Here is a 13,699-nt window from a genome sequence, read left to right as displayed (position 1 = left end):
CATAGGCCCCCATTGCCGCCCCATAGGACCCCATTGACCCCTGTTCCCCATAGCCCCCATTGCCGCCCCATAGCCCCCCCTAGGCCTCCATTGCCGCCCCATAGGCCCCCATTGCCGCCCCATAGGCCCCATTGCCCCCCCTAGGCCCCATAGCCGCCCCATAGGCCCCCTAGGCCCCATTGCCCCCCCTAGGCCCCCATAGCCGCCCCATAGGACCCCATTGACCCCATTGCCGCCCCATAGGACCCCTAGGCCCCCATTGCCGCCCCATAGGACCCCATTGACCCCATTGCCGCCCATAGGACCCCTAGGCCCCATTGCCGCCCCATAGGACCCCATTGACCCCCATTGCCGCCCCATAGGCCCCCCTAGGCCCCCATTGCCGCCCCATAGGCCCCCATTGCCCCCCATTGCCGCCCCCTAGGCCCCCATTGCCCCCCATAGCCGCCCCTAGGCCCCATTGCCCCCCATTGCCCCCCATTGCCGCCCCTAGGTCCCCATTGCCCCCCATAGCCGCCCCCTAGGCCCCATTGCCCCCATTGCCGCCCCATAGGCCCCCATTGCCCCCCATTGCCGCCCCTAGGCCCCCATTGCCCCCCATTGCCGCCCCCTAGGCCCCCATTGCCCCCCATTGCCGCCCATAGGCCCCCATTGCCCCCCATTGCCGCCCCCTAGGCCCCCATTGCCCCCCATTGCCGCCCCCTAGGCCCCCATTGCCCCCATTGCCGCCCCTAGGCCCCATTGCCCCCATTGCCGCCCCACAGGTGGGGTCATCAGCTGGGGGGTGCTGGATATCCTGCCGCCAGCCCCGGCCCCCTTCCTACGCCCGGGATTTCCACATCAGCGTCTTCGAGGCCCTGCCCTGGCTGCGGGAGCAGCTCCGGGACGAGGACCTGGGCTTCCTGCACTAATGAGATGCTAACGAGACGCTAATGAGATGCTAATGAGATGCTAATGAGATGCTAATGAGATGCGTTCTGTAACCTGCTATAACCCTAACAAACTCAATGGGGGGGGTTTCCCAGCGTGTCATTGGGTGTATTTGCCTCTCGTATCATCCCATACCCCATACCCCATATCCCATATCCCATACCCCTATCCCATACCCCATATCCCATATCCCATACCCCATACCCCATACCCCATATCCCATATCCCATACCCCATACCCCATACCCATATCCCATACCCATACCCCATATCCCATATCCCATACCCCATATCCCATATCCATACCCCATATCCCATATCCATATCCCATACCCCATACCCCATACCCCATACCCCATATCCATATCCCATACCCCATACCCCATACCCATATCCCATACCCCATATCCCATACCCCATACCCCATACCCCATACCCCATACCCATATCCCATATCCCATACCCCATACCCCATACCCCATATCCCATATCCCATACCCATATCCCATACCCCATACCCCATACCCCATACCCCATATCCCATATCCCATACCCCATACCCCATATCCATACCCCATATCCCATACCCCATACCCATACCCATATCCCATATCCCATATCCATATCCCATATCCCATACCCCATATCCCATACCCCATACCCCATACCCCATATCCCATATCCCATACCCATATCCCATATCCCATATCCATATCCCATATCCCATACCCCATACCCCATATCCCATATCCCATACCCATACCCCATACCCCATATCCCATACCCCATACCCCATATCCCATACCCCATATCCCATACCCCATACCCCATACCCCATATCCCATATCCCATACCCCATATCCCATATCCCATATCCCATATCCCATACCCATACCCCATATCCCATATCCCATACCCCATACCCCATACCCCATATCCCATACCCCATACCCCATATCCCATACCCCATATCCCATACCCCATACCCCATATCCCATATCCCATACCCCATACCCCATACCCCATATCCATATCCCATACCCCATATCCCATACCCCATACCCCATACCCCATACCCCATATCCCATATCCCATACCCCATATCCCATACCCCATACCCCATATCCATATCCATACCCATACCCCCATACCCCATATCCCATATCCCATACCCATATCCCATACCCCATACCCCATATCCCATATCCCATATCCCATATCCCATATCCCATATCCCATATCCCATACCCCATATCCATATCCCATACCCCATATCCCATACCCCATATCCCATACCCCATACCCCATACCCCATATCCCATACCCCATATCCCATATATATCCCATACCCCATACCCCATACCCCATATCCCATATCCCATACCCCATACCCCATATCCCATATCCCATACCCCATACCCCATACCCCATATCCCATACCCCATATCCCATACCCCATACCCCATATCCCATACCCCATATCCCATACCCCATACCCCATATCCCATACCCCATATCCCATACCCCATACCCCATACCCCATACCCCATATCCCATACCCCACACCCCACACCCCCACCATGGAACCATGGAAAACCACCGGGAGCAGCAATGAGGCCCTGGACTGGTCCCAGTTCCCCCCACGGGAGCCCCATAGCGGTGCCCCATGGGACGGCACCAGGGCCCTGGTCCCCCATAGGCTCCTGGCACGGGGTCGCCTCAGGAGCCCCCTTCAATGCAGCGCATCCCAACCCCATTCCCGAGCTCCCTCCCATCCAACCCCCCCCCAGCGCTGTCTCCAAGGGGCAATTCCCAACTTCTGGCATTGGGCAGGGACAAGAGGAGGCCCCGAGGTTGCATCCATGGCTTTAAATAGGATCCTTAAGTTAAGGGAGCAAGGAAGGGGCTGGGAGCCCCGAGGTCCTTCCCGCTGCCTCCGAGGGGGCTCCATGGGCGATGGAACCCATGGGAGATGGGGGACATCGGGGTCCATGGGCATTGGGGGACATCGGGGTCCATGGGCATTGGGGGACATCGGGGTCCATGGGCATTGGAGACATCGGGGTCCATGGGCATTGGAGGACATCGGGGTCCATGGGCATTGGGGACATCGGGGTCCATGGGCATTGGGGGACATCGGGGTCCATGGGCATTGGGGACATCGGGGTCCATGGGCATTGGAGACATCGGGGTCCATGGGCATTGGGGGGACATCGGGGTCCATGGGCATTGGGGACATCGGGGTCCATGGGCAGTGGGGACATCGGGGTCCATGGGCATTGGGGACATCGGGGTCCATGGCATTGGGGACATCGGGGTCCATGGGCATTGGAGACATCGGGGTCCATGGGCATTGGGGGACATCGGGGTCCATGGGCATTGGAGACATCGGGGTCCATGGGCATTGGGGACATCGGGGTCCATGGGCATTGGAGACATCGGGGTCCATGGGCATTGGAGACATCGGGGTCCATGGGCATTGGGGGACATCGGGGTCCATGGGCATTGGAGACATCGGGGTCCATGGGCATTGGAGACATCGGGGTCCGTGGGCATTGGGGACATCGGGGTCCACGGGCATTGGGGGACATCGGGGTCCACGGGCATTGGGGGACATCGGGGTCCATGGGCATTGGGGGACATCGGGGTCCATGGGCATTGGAGGACATCGGGGTCCATGGGCATTGGGGGACATCGGGGTCCACGGGCATTGGGGGACATCGGGGTCCATGGGCATTGGGGGACGTCGGGGTCCATGGGCATTGGAGGACGTCAGGGTCCATGGGCATTGGGGACATCGGGGTCCATGGGCATTGGAGGACATCGGGGTCCATGGGCATTGGGGGACGTCGGGGTCCATGGGCATTGGGGACATCGGGGTCCATGGGCATTGGGGACATCGGGGTCCATGGGCATTGGGGGACATCGGGGTCCGTGGGCATTGGGGGACATCGGGGTCTGTGGGCATTGGGGACATCGGGGTCCATGGGCATTGGGGGACATCGGGGTCCATGGGCATTGGGGGACATCGGAGTCCATGGGCATTGGGGACATCGGGGTCCATGGGCATTGGGGACATCGGGGTCCATGGGCATTGGGGACAGCGGGGTCCATGGGCATTGGGGGACATCGGGGTCCATGGGCATTGGGGACATCGGGGTCCATGGGCATTGGGGGACATCGGGGTCCATGGGCATTGGGGACATCGGGGTCCATGGGCATTGGGGTGGGTCCATGCCATGGGGTGGGTCCATGGTCAATGGGGTGGGTCCATGGTCAATGGGGTGGGTCCATGGTCAATGGAGTGGGTCCATGCCATGGGTGGGTCCATGGTCATTGAGGTTGGTCCATGGTCAATGGAGTGGGTCCATGGTCAATGGAGTGGGTCCATGCCATGGGTGGGTCCATGGTCATTGAGGTTGGTCCATGGTCAATGGGGTGGGTCCATGGTCAATGGACTGGGTCCATGCCATGGGTGGGTCCATGGTCATTGAGGTTGGTCCATGGTCAATGGAGTGGGTCCATGGTCAATGAGGTGGGTCCATGCCATGGGGAGTCCATGCCCCTGCTGCCCGTGCCCATGCTCAGCCCTGGAAACAGGCCGGGCCCAGCTCGAGGCCTCCTCGCCCCATGTCCAGGACATCCCGGAGCGGGAGATGCTCCGGATGCGGGGTGAGAACCTCCAGCACCAAGCGCCCGGAGCCCGACGGCGCCTGTGGAGGAGGAGCAAGGTCAGCAATGGGGGCAATGGGGGCAATGGGGGCAATGGGGGCAATGGGGGCAATGGGGGCAATGGGGGCAATGGGGGGGAATGGGGGCAATGGGGGGAATGGGGATAATGGGGGCAATGGGGGCAATGGGGGCAATGGGGGCAATGGGGGGGAATGGGGGCAATGGGGGCAATGGGGGCAATGGGGGCAATGGGGGGGAATCGGGGCAATGGGGGCAATGGGGGGGAATGGGGGCAATGGGGGGAATGGGGATAATGGGGGCAATGGGGGCAATGGGGCCAATGGGGGCAATGGGGGTAATGGGAGCAATGGGGGCAATGGGGGGCAATAGGGGTAATGGGGGCAATGGGGGCAATGGGGTTCAATGGAGATCAATGGGGCTCAGTGGGGATCAATGGGGTTCAATGGGGCTCAAAGGGGATCAATGGGGTTCAATGGGGATCAATGGGGGTCAATGGGGTTCAATGGGGTTCAATGGGGCTCAATGGGGCTCAATGGGGATCAATGGGGTTCAATGGGGATCAATGGGGATCAATGGGGTTCAATGGGGTTCAATGGGGCTCAATGGGGCTCAATGGGGATCAATGGGGTTCAATGGGGATCAATGGGGGTCAATGGGGATCAATGGGGTTCAATGGGGATCAATGGGGATCAATGGGGATCAATGGGGGTCAATGGGGATCAATGGGGTTCAATGGGGATCAATGGGGGTCAATGGGGGCTCCAGGAGCACCGGGCTCATTGGGATCACCCCCCCGGCCTCACCCCACATCCATCCCTCAGCACCCTGACGTAGGGGCCGGTCCCCGCCAGCTGCTCCTCGTTGGCCGCCAGGAAGCGGATCCCGGTGCTCCCGGTGCTCCCGGTGCTCCCGGCGCCGTTCCCGGTGCCGCTCCCGGGGCTCCCGGCGCAGCGCAGGCTCAGGCTCTGCCGGGCGCCCACGCTCAGCAGCCTCAGGAACGTCGCCTGCACCACGGCCAGGCCCTGCCCGTCCGCATCCACGTAGGAAAACTGCGGGAGCGCGGGATGAGGGCGCGCGGGGACGGAGACCCCCCCCCCCGAACCCCGGCACCCCCCGGCCTCACCCTCGGGACCTCCTCGGCTTCATCCCGGCCTCGGGACGGCTCCGCCGCGTCCCAGACCTGCGAGCGGGGATGGAGCCATGGAGCGGCCGTGGGGACCCGCATCCATCCCCATCCCTCCCCATCCCATAGGGATGGAGCCATGGAGCGGCCGTGGGGACCCGCATCCATCCCCATCCCTCCCCATCCCATAGGGATGGAGCCATGGAGCGGCCGTGGGGACCCGCATCCATCCCCATCCCATAGGGATGGAGCCATGGAGCGGCCGTGGGGACCCGCATCCATCCCCATCCCTCCCCATCCCATAGGGATGGAGCCATGGAGCGGCCGTGGGGACCCGCATCCATCCCCATCCCTCCCCACCCCATAGGGATGGAGCCATGGAGCGGCCGTGGGGACCCGCATCCATCCCCATCCCTCCCCATCCCATAGGGATGGAGCCATGGAGCGGCCGTGGGGACCCGCATCCATCCCCATCCCTCCCCATCCCATAGGGATGGAGCCATGGAGCGGCCGTGGGGACCCGCATCCATCCCCATCCCTCCCCATCCCATAGGGATGGAGCCATGGAGCGGCCGTGGGGACCCGCATCCATCCCCATCCCTCCCCATCCCATAGGGATGGAGCCATGGAGCGGCCGTGGGGACCCGCATCCATCCCCATCCCTCCCCACCCCATAGGGATGGACCCATGGAGCGGCCGTGGGGACCCGCATCCATCCCCATCCCTCCCCATCCCATAGGGATGGAGCCATGGAGCGGCCGTGGGGACCCGCATCCATCCCCATCCATCCCCATCCCATAGGGATGGAGCCATGGAGCAGCCGTGGGGACCCGCATCCATCCCCATCCCTCCCCATCCCATAGGGATGGAGCCATGGAGCAGCCGTGGGGACCCGCATCCATCCCCATCCATCCCCATCCCATAGGGATGGAGCCATGGAGCGGCCGTGGGGACCCGCATCCATCCCCATCCATCCCCATTCCCTCCCATCCCTCCCCACTCCTCACCCCCTTCCTTGGGAACACGCAGGTCTCGGCTCCCGTCCCAAACTGGCACCGGACCCTGAACGCGTCTCGGGAGCATCCTTGGTTGGGATCCACCCAATAAAGGCCTGGAGCCGGGAGGAGGAGGATGGGAATGGGATGAGAATGGGATGGGGATGGGGATGGGATGGGGATGGGATGGGGATGGGATGGGAATGGGATGGGATGGGATGGGGATGGGATGGGATGGGGATGGGATGGGATGGGGATGGGGATGGGATGGGGATGGGATGGGGATGGGATGGGAATGGGATGGGATGGGATGGGGATGGGATGGGATGGGGATGGGATGGGATGGGGATGGGGATGGGATGGGATGGGATGGGGATGGGGATGGGATGGGGATGGGATGGGGATGGGATGGGGATGGGATGGGGATGGGATGGGGATGGGATGGGATGGGAATGGGATGGGGATGGGATGGGATGGGATGGGGATGGGGATGGGATGGGTATTGGATGGGGATGGGGATGGGGATGGGGATGGGATGGGGATGGGATGGGGATGGGATGGGGATGGGGATGGGGATGGGATGGGGATGGGGATGGGATGAGGATGGGGATGGGATGGGGATGGGATGGGGATGGGGATGGGATGGGGATGGGATGGGGATGGGGATGGGATGGGGATGGGATGGGGATGGGGATGGGGATGGGATGGGGATGGGGATGGGGGTGGGATGGGGATGGGGATGGGATGGGGATGGGATGGGGATGGGGATGGGGATGGGATGGGGATGGGATGGGGATGGGGATGGGGATGAGATGGGGATGGGGATGGGGGTGGGATGGGGATGGGGATGGGGGTGGGATGGGGATGGGGATGGGGATGGGGATGGGATGGGGATGGGGATGGGGATGGGATGGGATGGGGATGGGATGGGGATGGGATGGGATGGGGATGGGATGGGGATGGGGATGGGATGGGGATGGGGATGGGGATGGGATGGGATGGTGATGGGATGGGGATGGGGATGGGATGGGGATGGGGATGGGGATGGGGATGGGGATGGGGATGGGATGGGGATGGGGATGGGGATGGAATGGGGATGGGGATGGGATGGGGATGGGGATGGGATGGGGATGGGATGGGGATGGGGATGGGGATGGGGATGGGATGGGGATGGGGATGGGGGTGGGATGGGGATGGGATGGGGATGGGGATGGGATGGGGATGGGGATGGGGGTGGGATGGGGATGGGGATGGGATGGGGATGGGGATGGGATGGGGATGGGGATGGGGATGGGATGGGGATGGGGATGGGGATGGGATGGGGATGGGATGGGAAGGGATGGGGATGGGATGGGGATGGGATGGGATGGGGATGGGGATGGGATGGGGATGGGGATGGGATGGGATGGGGATGGGATGGGGATGGGGATGGGATGGGATGGGGATGGGATGGGGATGGGATGGGGATGGGATGGGGATGGGGATGGGGATGGGATGGGGATGGGGATGGGGATGGGATGGGGATGGGATGGGATGGGATGGGGATGGGATGGGGATGGGGATGGGATGGGGATGGGATGGGATGGGGATGGGATGGGATGGGGATGGGATGGGGATGGGATGGGATGGGGATGGGATGGGGATGGGGATGGGATGGGGATGGGGATGGGGATGGGATGGGATGGTGATGGGATGGGGATGGGGATGGGATGGGGATGGGGATGGGGATGGGGATGGGATGGGGATGGGGATGGGGATGGGATGGGGATGGGATGGGATGGGGATGGGATGGGGATGGGATGGGATGGGGATGGGATGGGGATGGGGATGGGATGGGGATGGGGATGGGGATGGGATGGGATGGTGATGGGATGGGGATGGGGATGGGATGGGGATGGGGATGGGGATGGGGATGGGGATGGGGATGGGATGGGATGGGATGGGGATGGGATGGGGATGGGGATGGGGATGGGATGGGATGGGGATGGGGATGGGATGGGATGGGGATGGGGATGGGATGGGATGGGGATGGGGATGGGATGGGGATGGGATGGGGATGGGGATGGGGATGGGGATGGGATGGGATGGGGATGGGGATGGGGATGGGATGGGGATGGGGATGGGGATGGGATGGGGATGGGATGGGATGGGGATGGGATGGGGATGGGATGGGATGGGGATGGGATGGGGATGGGGATGGGATGGGGATGGGGATGGGGATGGGATGGGATGGTGATGGGATGGGGATGGGGATGGGATGGGGATGGGGATGGGGATGGGGATGGGGATGGGGATGGGATGGGATGGGATGGGGATGGGATGGGGATGGGGATGGGGATGGGATGGGATGGGGATGGGGATGGGATGGGATGGGGATGGGGATGGGATGGGATGGGGATGGGGATGGGATGGGGATGGGGATGGGATGGGGATGGGGATGGGATGGGGATGGGGATGGGGATGGGGATGGGATGGGATGGGATGGGGATGGGATGGGGATGGGGATGGGGATGGGATGGGATGGGGATGGGGATGGGATGGGATGGGGATGGGGATGGGATGGGGATGGGATGGGGAAGCCCCCACTGTCTGAGTCCCCCCCGCAGCCCCTCGGGTACCGTCGGGCAGCCCCGGGCGGCTCAGGCTCAGGTCCTGGCAGCTCCGCGCCGGCTGCTCCCTGGTCCCCAGCGGGCGCCGCAGGGCCTCGATCTCCCGGTGCAGGGAGCGCAGGAGCCGCGCCGGGCCCCGGCCTCCCCCTGCGCCCGCCTCCGGTTCCGCCGGCCCCGGGGAGCGCCGGGCCCGCGCGGGGCCGCCCAGCGGCAGCGGTTGGACGGCATCGCCCGGGGGGCCCTGCGGTCAGCACCAGGGACAGCTCCGAGCGGGGAGCGCGGGCCCGGGACCCTGCTCCCACCCCTTGGACCTCGGGATGCTGGATCCCAATGGATTCCCAGGCCCATCCAACCCATCCCATCCTGATCCCATGGACCTCGGGATGCTGGATCCCAATGGATTCCCAGGCCCATCCAACCCATCCCATCCTGATCCCATGGACCTCGGGATGCTGGATCCCAACGGGCTCCCGGGCCCATCCAACCCATCCCATCCTGATCCCATGGACCTCGGGATGCTGGATCCCAACGGGCTCCCAGGCCCATCCAACCCATCCCATCCTGATCCCATGGACCTCGGGATGCTGGATCCCAATGGATTCCCAGGCCCATCCAACCCATCCCATCCTGATCCCATGGACCTCGGGATGCTGGATCCCAATGGATTCCCGGGCCCATCCAACCCATCCCATCCTGATCCCATGGACCTCGGGATGCTGGATCCCAATGGGCTCCCGGGCCCATCCAACCCATCCCATCCTGATCCCATGGACCTCGGGATGCTGGATCCCAATGGATTCCCAGGCCCATCCAACCCATCCCATCCTGATCCCATGGACCTCGGGATGCTGGATCCCAACGGGCTCCCGGGCCCATCCAACCCATCCCATCCTGATCCCATGGACCTCGGGATGCTGGATCCCAATGGATTCCCAGGCCCATCCAACCCATCCCATCCTGATCCCATGGACCTCGGGATGCTGGATCCCAATGGATTCCCAGGCCCATCCAACCCATCCCATCCTGATCCCATGGACCTCGGGATGCTGGATCCCAATGGATTCCCAGGCCCATCCAACCCATCCCATCCTGATCCCATGGACCTCGGGATGCTGGATCCCAATGGATTCCCAGGCCCATCCAACCCATCCCATCCTGATCCCATGGACCTCGGGATGCTGGATCCCAATGGATTCCCGGGCCCATCCAACCCATCCCATCCTGATCCCATGGACCTCGGGATGCTGGATCCCAATGGGCTCCCGGGCCCATCCAACCCATCCCATCCTGATCCCATGGACCTCGGGATGCTGGATCCCAACGGGCTCCCGGGCCCATCCAACCCATCCCATCCTGATCCCATGGACCTCGGGATGCTGGATCCCAATGGATTCCCAGGCCCATCCCAGCCTTCCCATGGCCCCTTGGGGCGCTCACCGGGTGCCCGGGGGGTCCTGGGGGTCCGCGCTCCCCTTTGGCTCCCGCTTGGCCCTATGGAGAAGACCCCATTGGCCTCTGTGGGGCCGGCCTGGCGGTGGGGCCGGCTGCGGGGAGCCCCCCCTTGCCTCTTACCATGGCTCCTTTGGCTCCTTTGGCGCCCGCCGGGCCCTATGGGGCGGGAGCAGCTCGGTCAGTGGGGGGGGGGGGGTGTGTGTGTTGGGGGGGGGGGATCTATGGGGCAGGGAGCACTCACGGGGATGCCGGGGGGGCCGGTGGGGCCGATGGGTCCGGAGGCGCCAGGGATGCCCTAGGGAGGAGATGGGGAGGGATGGGCAGAGCACAGGCGGGGGGGGGGCCGGCCCCGCCTCCATGGGGCCGCCTGCCCCACAAGTACTCACGGTCTCTCCCTTCTGCCCCATGGATCCGTGGGGCCCGGGGAGGCCCCGCTCGCCTTTGTCCCCCTGCTCTCCGGGAGGCCCAATCAAGCCGATGAGACCCGGGTGGCCCTGGCGGAGACACGAGGGGGGGGCCATGGAGGGGGCGCCGAGGGGCTCAGCCCCATGGATGTGGGGCGCGGGGCGCGCTCGGCGCTCACCTTCTCCCCCTTGGCTCCGGCGTCCCCTCGGAGCCCCGGCAGCCCCGGAGGACCCTGGGAGAGAACGGGGGGGGGTGAGGGGGATCCGGGGGGAGGAGCTTGGGGGTGGGCGGAGCTTGGGGGGAGGAGCTTGGGGTGGGCGGAGTTTGGGGGAAGCTGGGGGGGGGGGGGGCGGAGCTTGGGGGGAGGAGCTTGGGGTGGGCGGAGTTTGGGGGAAGCTGGGGGGGGGGGGCGGAGCTTGGGGGGAGGAGCTTGGGGTGGGCGGAGCTTGGGGAAGCTGGGGGGGGCGGAGCTTGGGGGGAGGAGCTTGGGGTGGGCGGAGCTTGGGGGAAGCGGGGGGGGCGGAGCTTGGGGGGAGGAGATTGGGGTGGGCGGAGCTTGGGGAAAGCTTGGGGGCGGAGCTTGGGGGAGGAGCTTGGGGAGCTTGGGGGGAGGAGCTTGGGGTGGGCGGAGCTTGGGGGAAGCTTGGGGAGCTTGGGGGGAGGAGCTTGGGGTTGCTTGGGGGGCGGAGCTTGGGGGGAGCTGGGGGCGGAGCTTGGGGGAGGAGCTTGGGGAGCTTGGGGGGAGGAGCTTGGGGATGCTTGGGGGGCGGAGCTTGGGGGGAGCTTGGGGCGGAGCTGGGGGCGGAGCTTGGGGTTAGCTTGGGGGCGGAGCTTGGGGCGGAGCTGGGGGCGGAGCTTGGGGTTTAGCTTGGGGGCGGAGCTTGGGGCGGAGCTTGGGGAGGAGATTGGGGGGAGGAGCTTGGGGGGAGCTGGGGGGCGGAGATTTGGGGGCGGAGCTTGGGGGGGTGGGGAGCGGCGCTCACCATGGGGCCGGGGGGGCCGGCGGGGCCCGGGCTGCCTGCGCTGCCCTGCGTGCCCTGGGGGGAACGGAGTCAGCTCCGGAGCACCCAGGGATGGGGCTGGAGCTCATCCCATGGGAATGATCCCGCCCCCATCCCATGCTCATTCCCACCCCCATCCCATGCTCATTCCCACCCCCATCCCATGCTCATTCCCATCCCCATCCCATGCTCATTCCCATCCCCATCCCATGCTCATTCCCACCCCCATCCCATGCTCATTCCCATCCCCATCCCATGCTCATTCCCATCCCCATCCCATGCTCATTCCCACCCCCATCCCATGCTCATTCCCACCCCCATCCCATGCTCATTCCCATCCCCATCCCATGCTCATTCCCATCCCCATCCCATGCTCATTCCCACCCCCATCCCATGCTCATTCCCACCCCCATCCCATGCTCATTCCCATTCCCCATCCCATGCTCATTCCCATCCCCATCCCATGCTCATTCCCATCCCCATCCCATGCTCATTCCCATCCCCATACCATGCTCATTCCCACCCCCATCCCATGCTCATTCCCACCCCCATCCCATGCTCATTCCCACCCCCATCCCATGCTCATTCCCACCCCCATCCCATGCTCATTCCCATCCCCATCCCATGCTCATTCCCATTCCCCATCCCATGCTCATTCCCATCCCCATCCCATGCTCATTCCCACCCCCATCCCATGCTCATTCCCACCCCCATCCCATGCTCATTCCCACCCCCATCCCATGCTCATTCCCATCCCCATCCCATGCTCATTCCCACCCCCATCCCATGCTCATTCCCATCCCCATCCCATGCTCATTCCCACCCCCATCCCATGCTCATTCCCACCCCCATCCCATGCTCATTCCCACCCCCATCCCATGCTCATTCCCACCCCCATCCCATGCTCATTCCCACCCCCATCCCATGCTCATTCCCATTCCCCATCCCATGCTCATTCCCACCCCCATCCCATGCTCATTCCCACCCCCATCCCATGCTCATTCCCATCCCCATCCCATGCTCATTCCCATCCCCATCCCATGCTCATTCCCATCCCCATCCCATGCTCATTCCCACCCCCATCCCATGCTCATTCCCACCCCCATCCCATGCTCATTCCCACCCCCATCCCATGCTCATTCCCATCCCCATCCCATGCTCATTCCCATCCCTTCTCCCAACTTCCCAACTCACCACGGATCCAGGGAGCCCTCGGAGCCCATCCGGTCCCTGCTTCCCACCAAGCCCTTGAGCTCCCACCGGCCCCGTCTTGCCCGCGGCTCCGCTTGCTCCCACTTCTCCCTATGGACGCGGAGCATCCGGGTGATCCCGAGGCCGGGAACGCCGCCGGGATTCCTTCGGGATGCTCCCGCGCCCTCACCTTGGCTCCCTTCTCGCCCTGGCGTCCTTCGGGCCCGGGCGAGCCGGCGGGACCCTATGGAGAGGGGACACGAAGAGATGGGGGCCTCCGCGGCGCCCTGATCCCATTGG

At 64.0% G+C, this 13,699-nt stretch overlaps 1 protein-coding gene across 1 annotated transcript in view; it reads right to left on the bottom strand.

Annotated features, from left to right (window-relative positions):
* Positions 1 to 4,514: 4,514 nt before the first annotated feature.
* LOC308232538 (uncharacterized protein) overlaps positions 4,515 to 13,699 on the bottom strand; it is a gene marked incomplete at both ends in the record, with an annotated part of 55,909 nt that continues 46,724 nt past the window's right edge. The window contains 13 exons of the mRNA XM_080639749.1: positions 4,515 to 4,643; positions 5,427 to 5,672; positions 5,747 to 5,803; positions 6,754 to 6,857; positions 9,360 to 9,591; positions 10,788 to 10,841; positions 10,923 to 10,958; positions 11,044 to 11,097; positions 11,189 to 11,296; positions 11,386 to 11,439; positions 12,191 to 12,244; positions 13,403 to 13,510; positions 13,590 to 13,643. Of these exons, the coding sequence (XP_080495875.1) occupies positions 4,515 to 4,643; positions 5,427 to 5,672; positions 5,747 to 5,803; positions 6,754 to 6,857; positions 9,360 to 9,591; positions 10,788 to 10,841; positions 10,923 to 10,958; positions 11,044 to 11,097; positions 11,189 to 11,296; positions 11,386 to 11,439; positions 12,191 to 12,244; positions 13,403 to 13,510; positions 13,590 to 13,643 (1,290 nt within the window). The remainder of the gene's footprint in view (positions 4,644 to 5,426; positions 5,673 to 5,746; positions 5,804 to 6,753; positions 6,858 to 9,359; positions 9,592 to 10,787; positions 10,842 to 10,922; positions 10,959 to 11,043; positions 11,098 to 11,188; positions 11,297 to 11,385; positions 11,440 to 12,190; positions 12,245 to 13,402; positions 13,511 to 13,589; positions 13,644 to 13,699) is intronic.

The sequence above is a fragment of the Psittacula echo genome (assembly GCF_963264785.1).
Source record: "Psittacula echo genome assembly, contig: SCAFFOLD_139, whole genome shotgun sequence".
Classification (NCBI taxonomy): domain Eukaryota; kingdom Metazoa; phylum Chordata; class Aves; order Psittaciformes; family Psittacidae; genus Psittacula; species Psittacula echo.
This window is presented reverse-complemented; position numbering and strand designations above follow the sequence as displayed.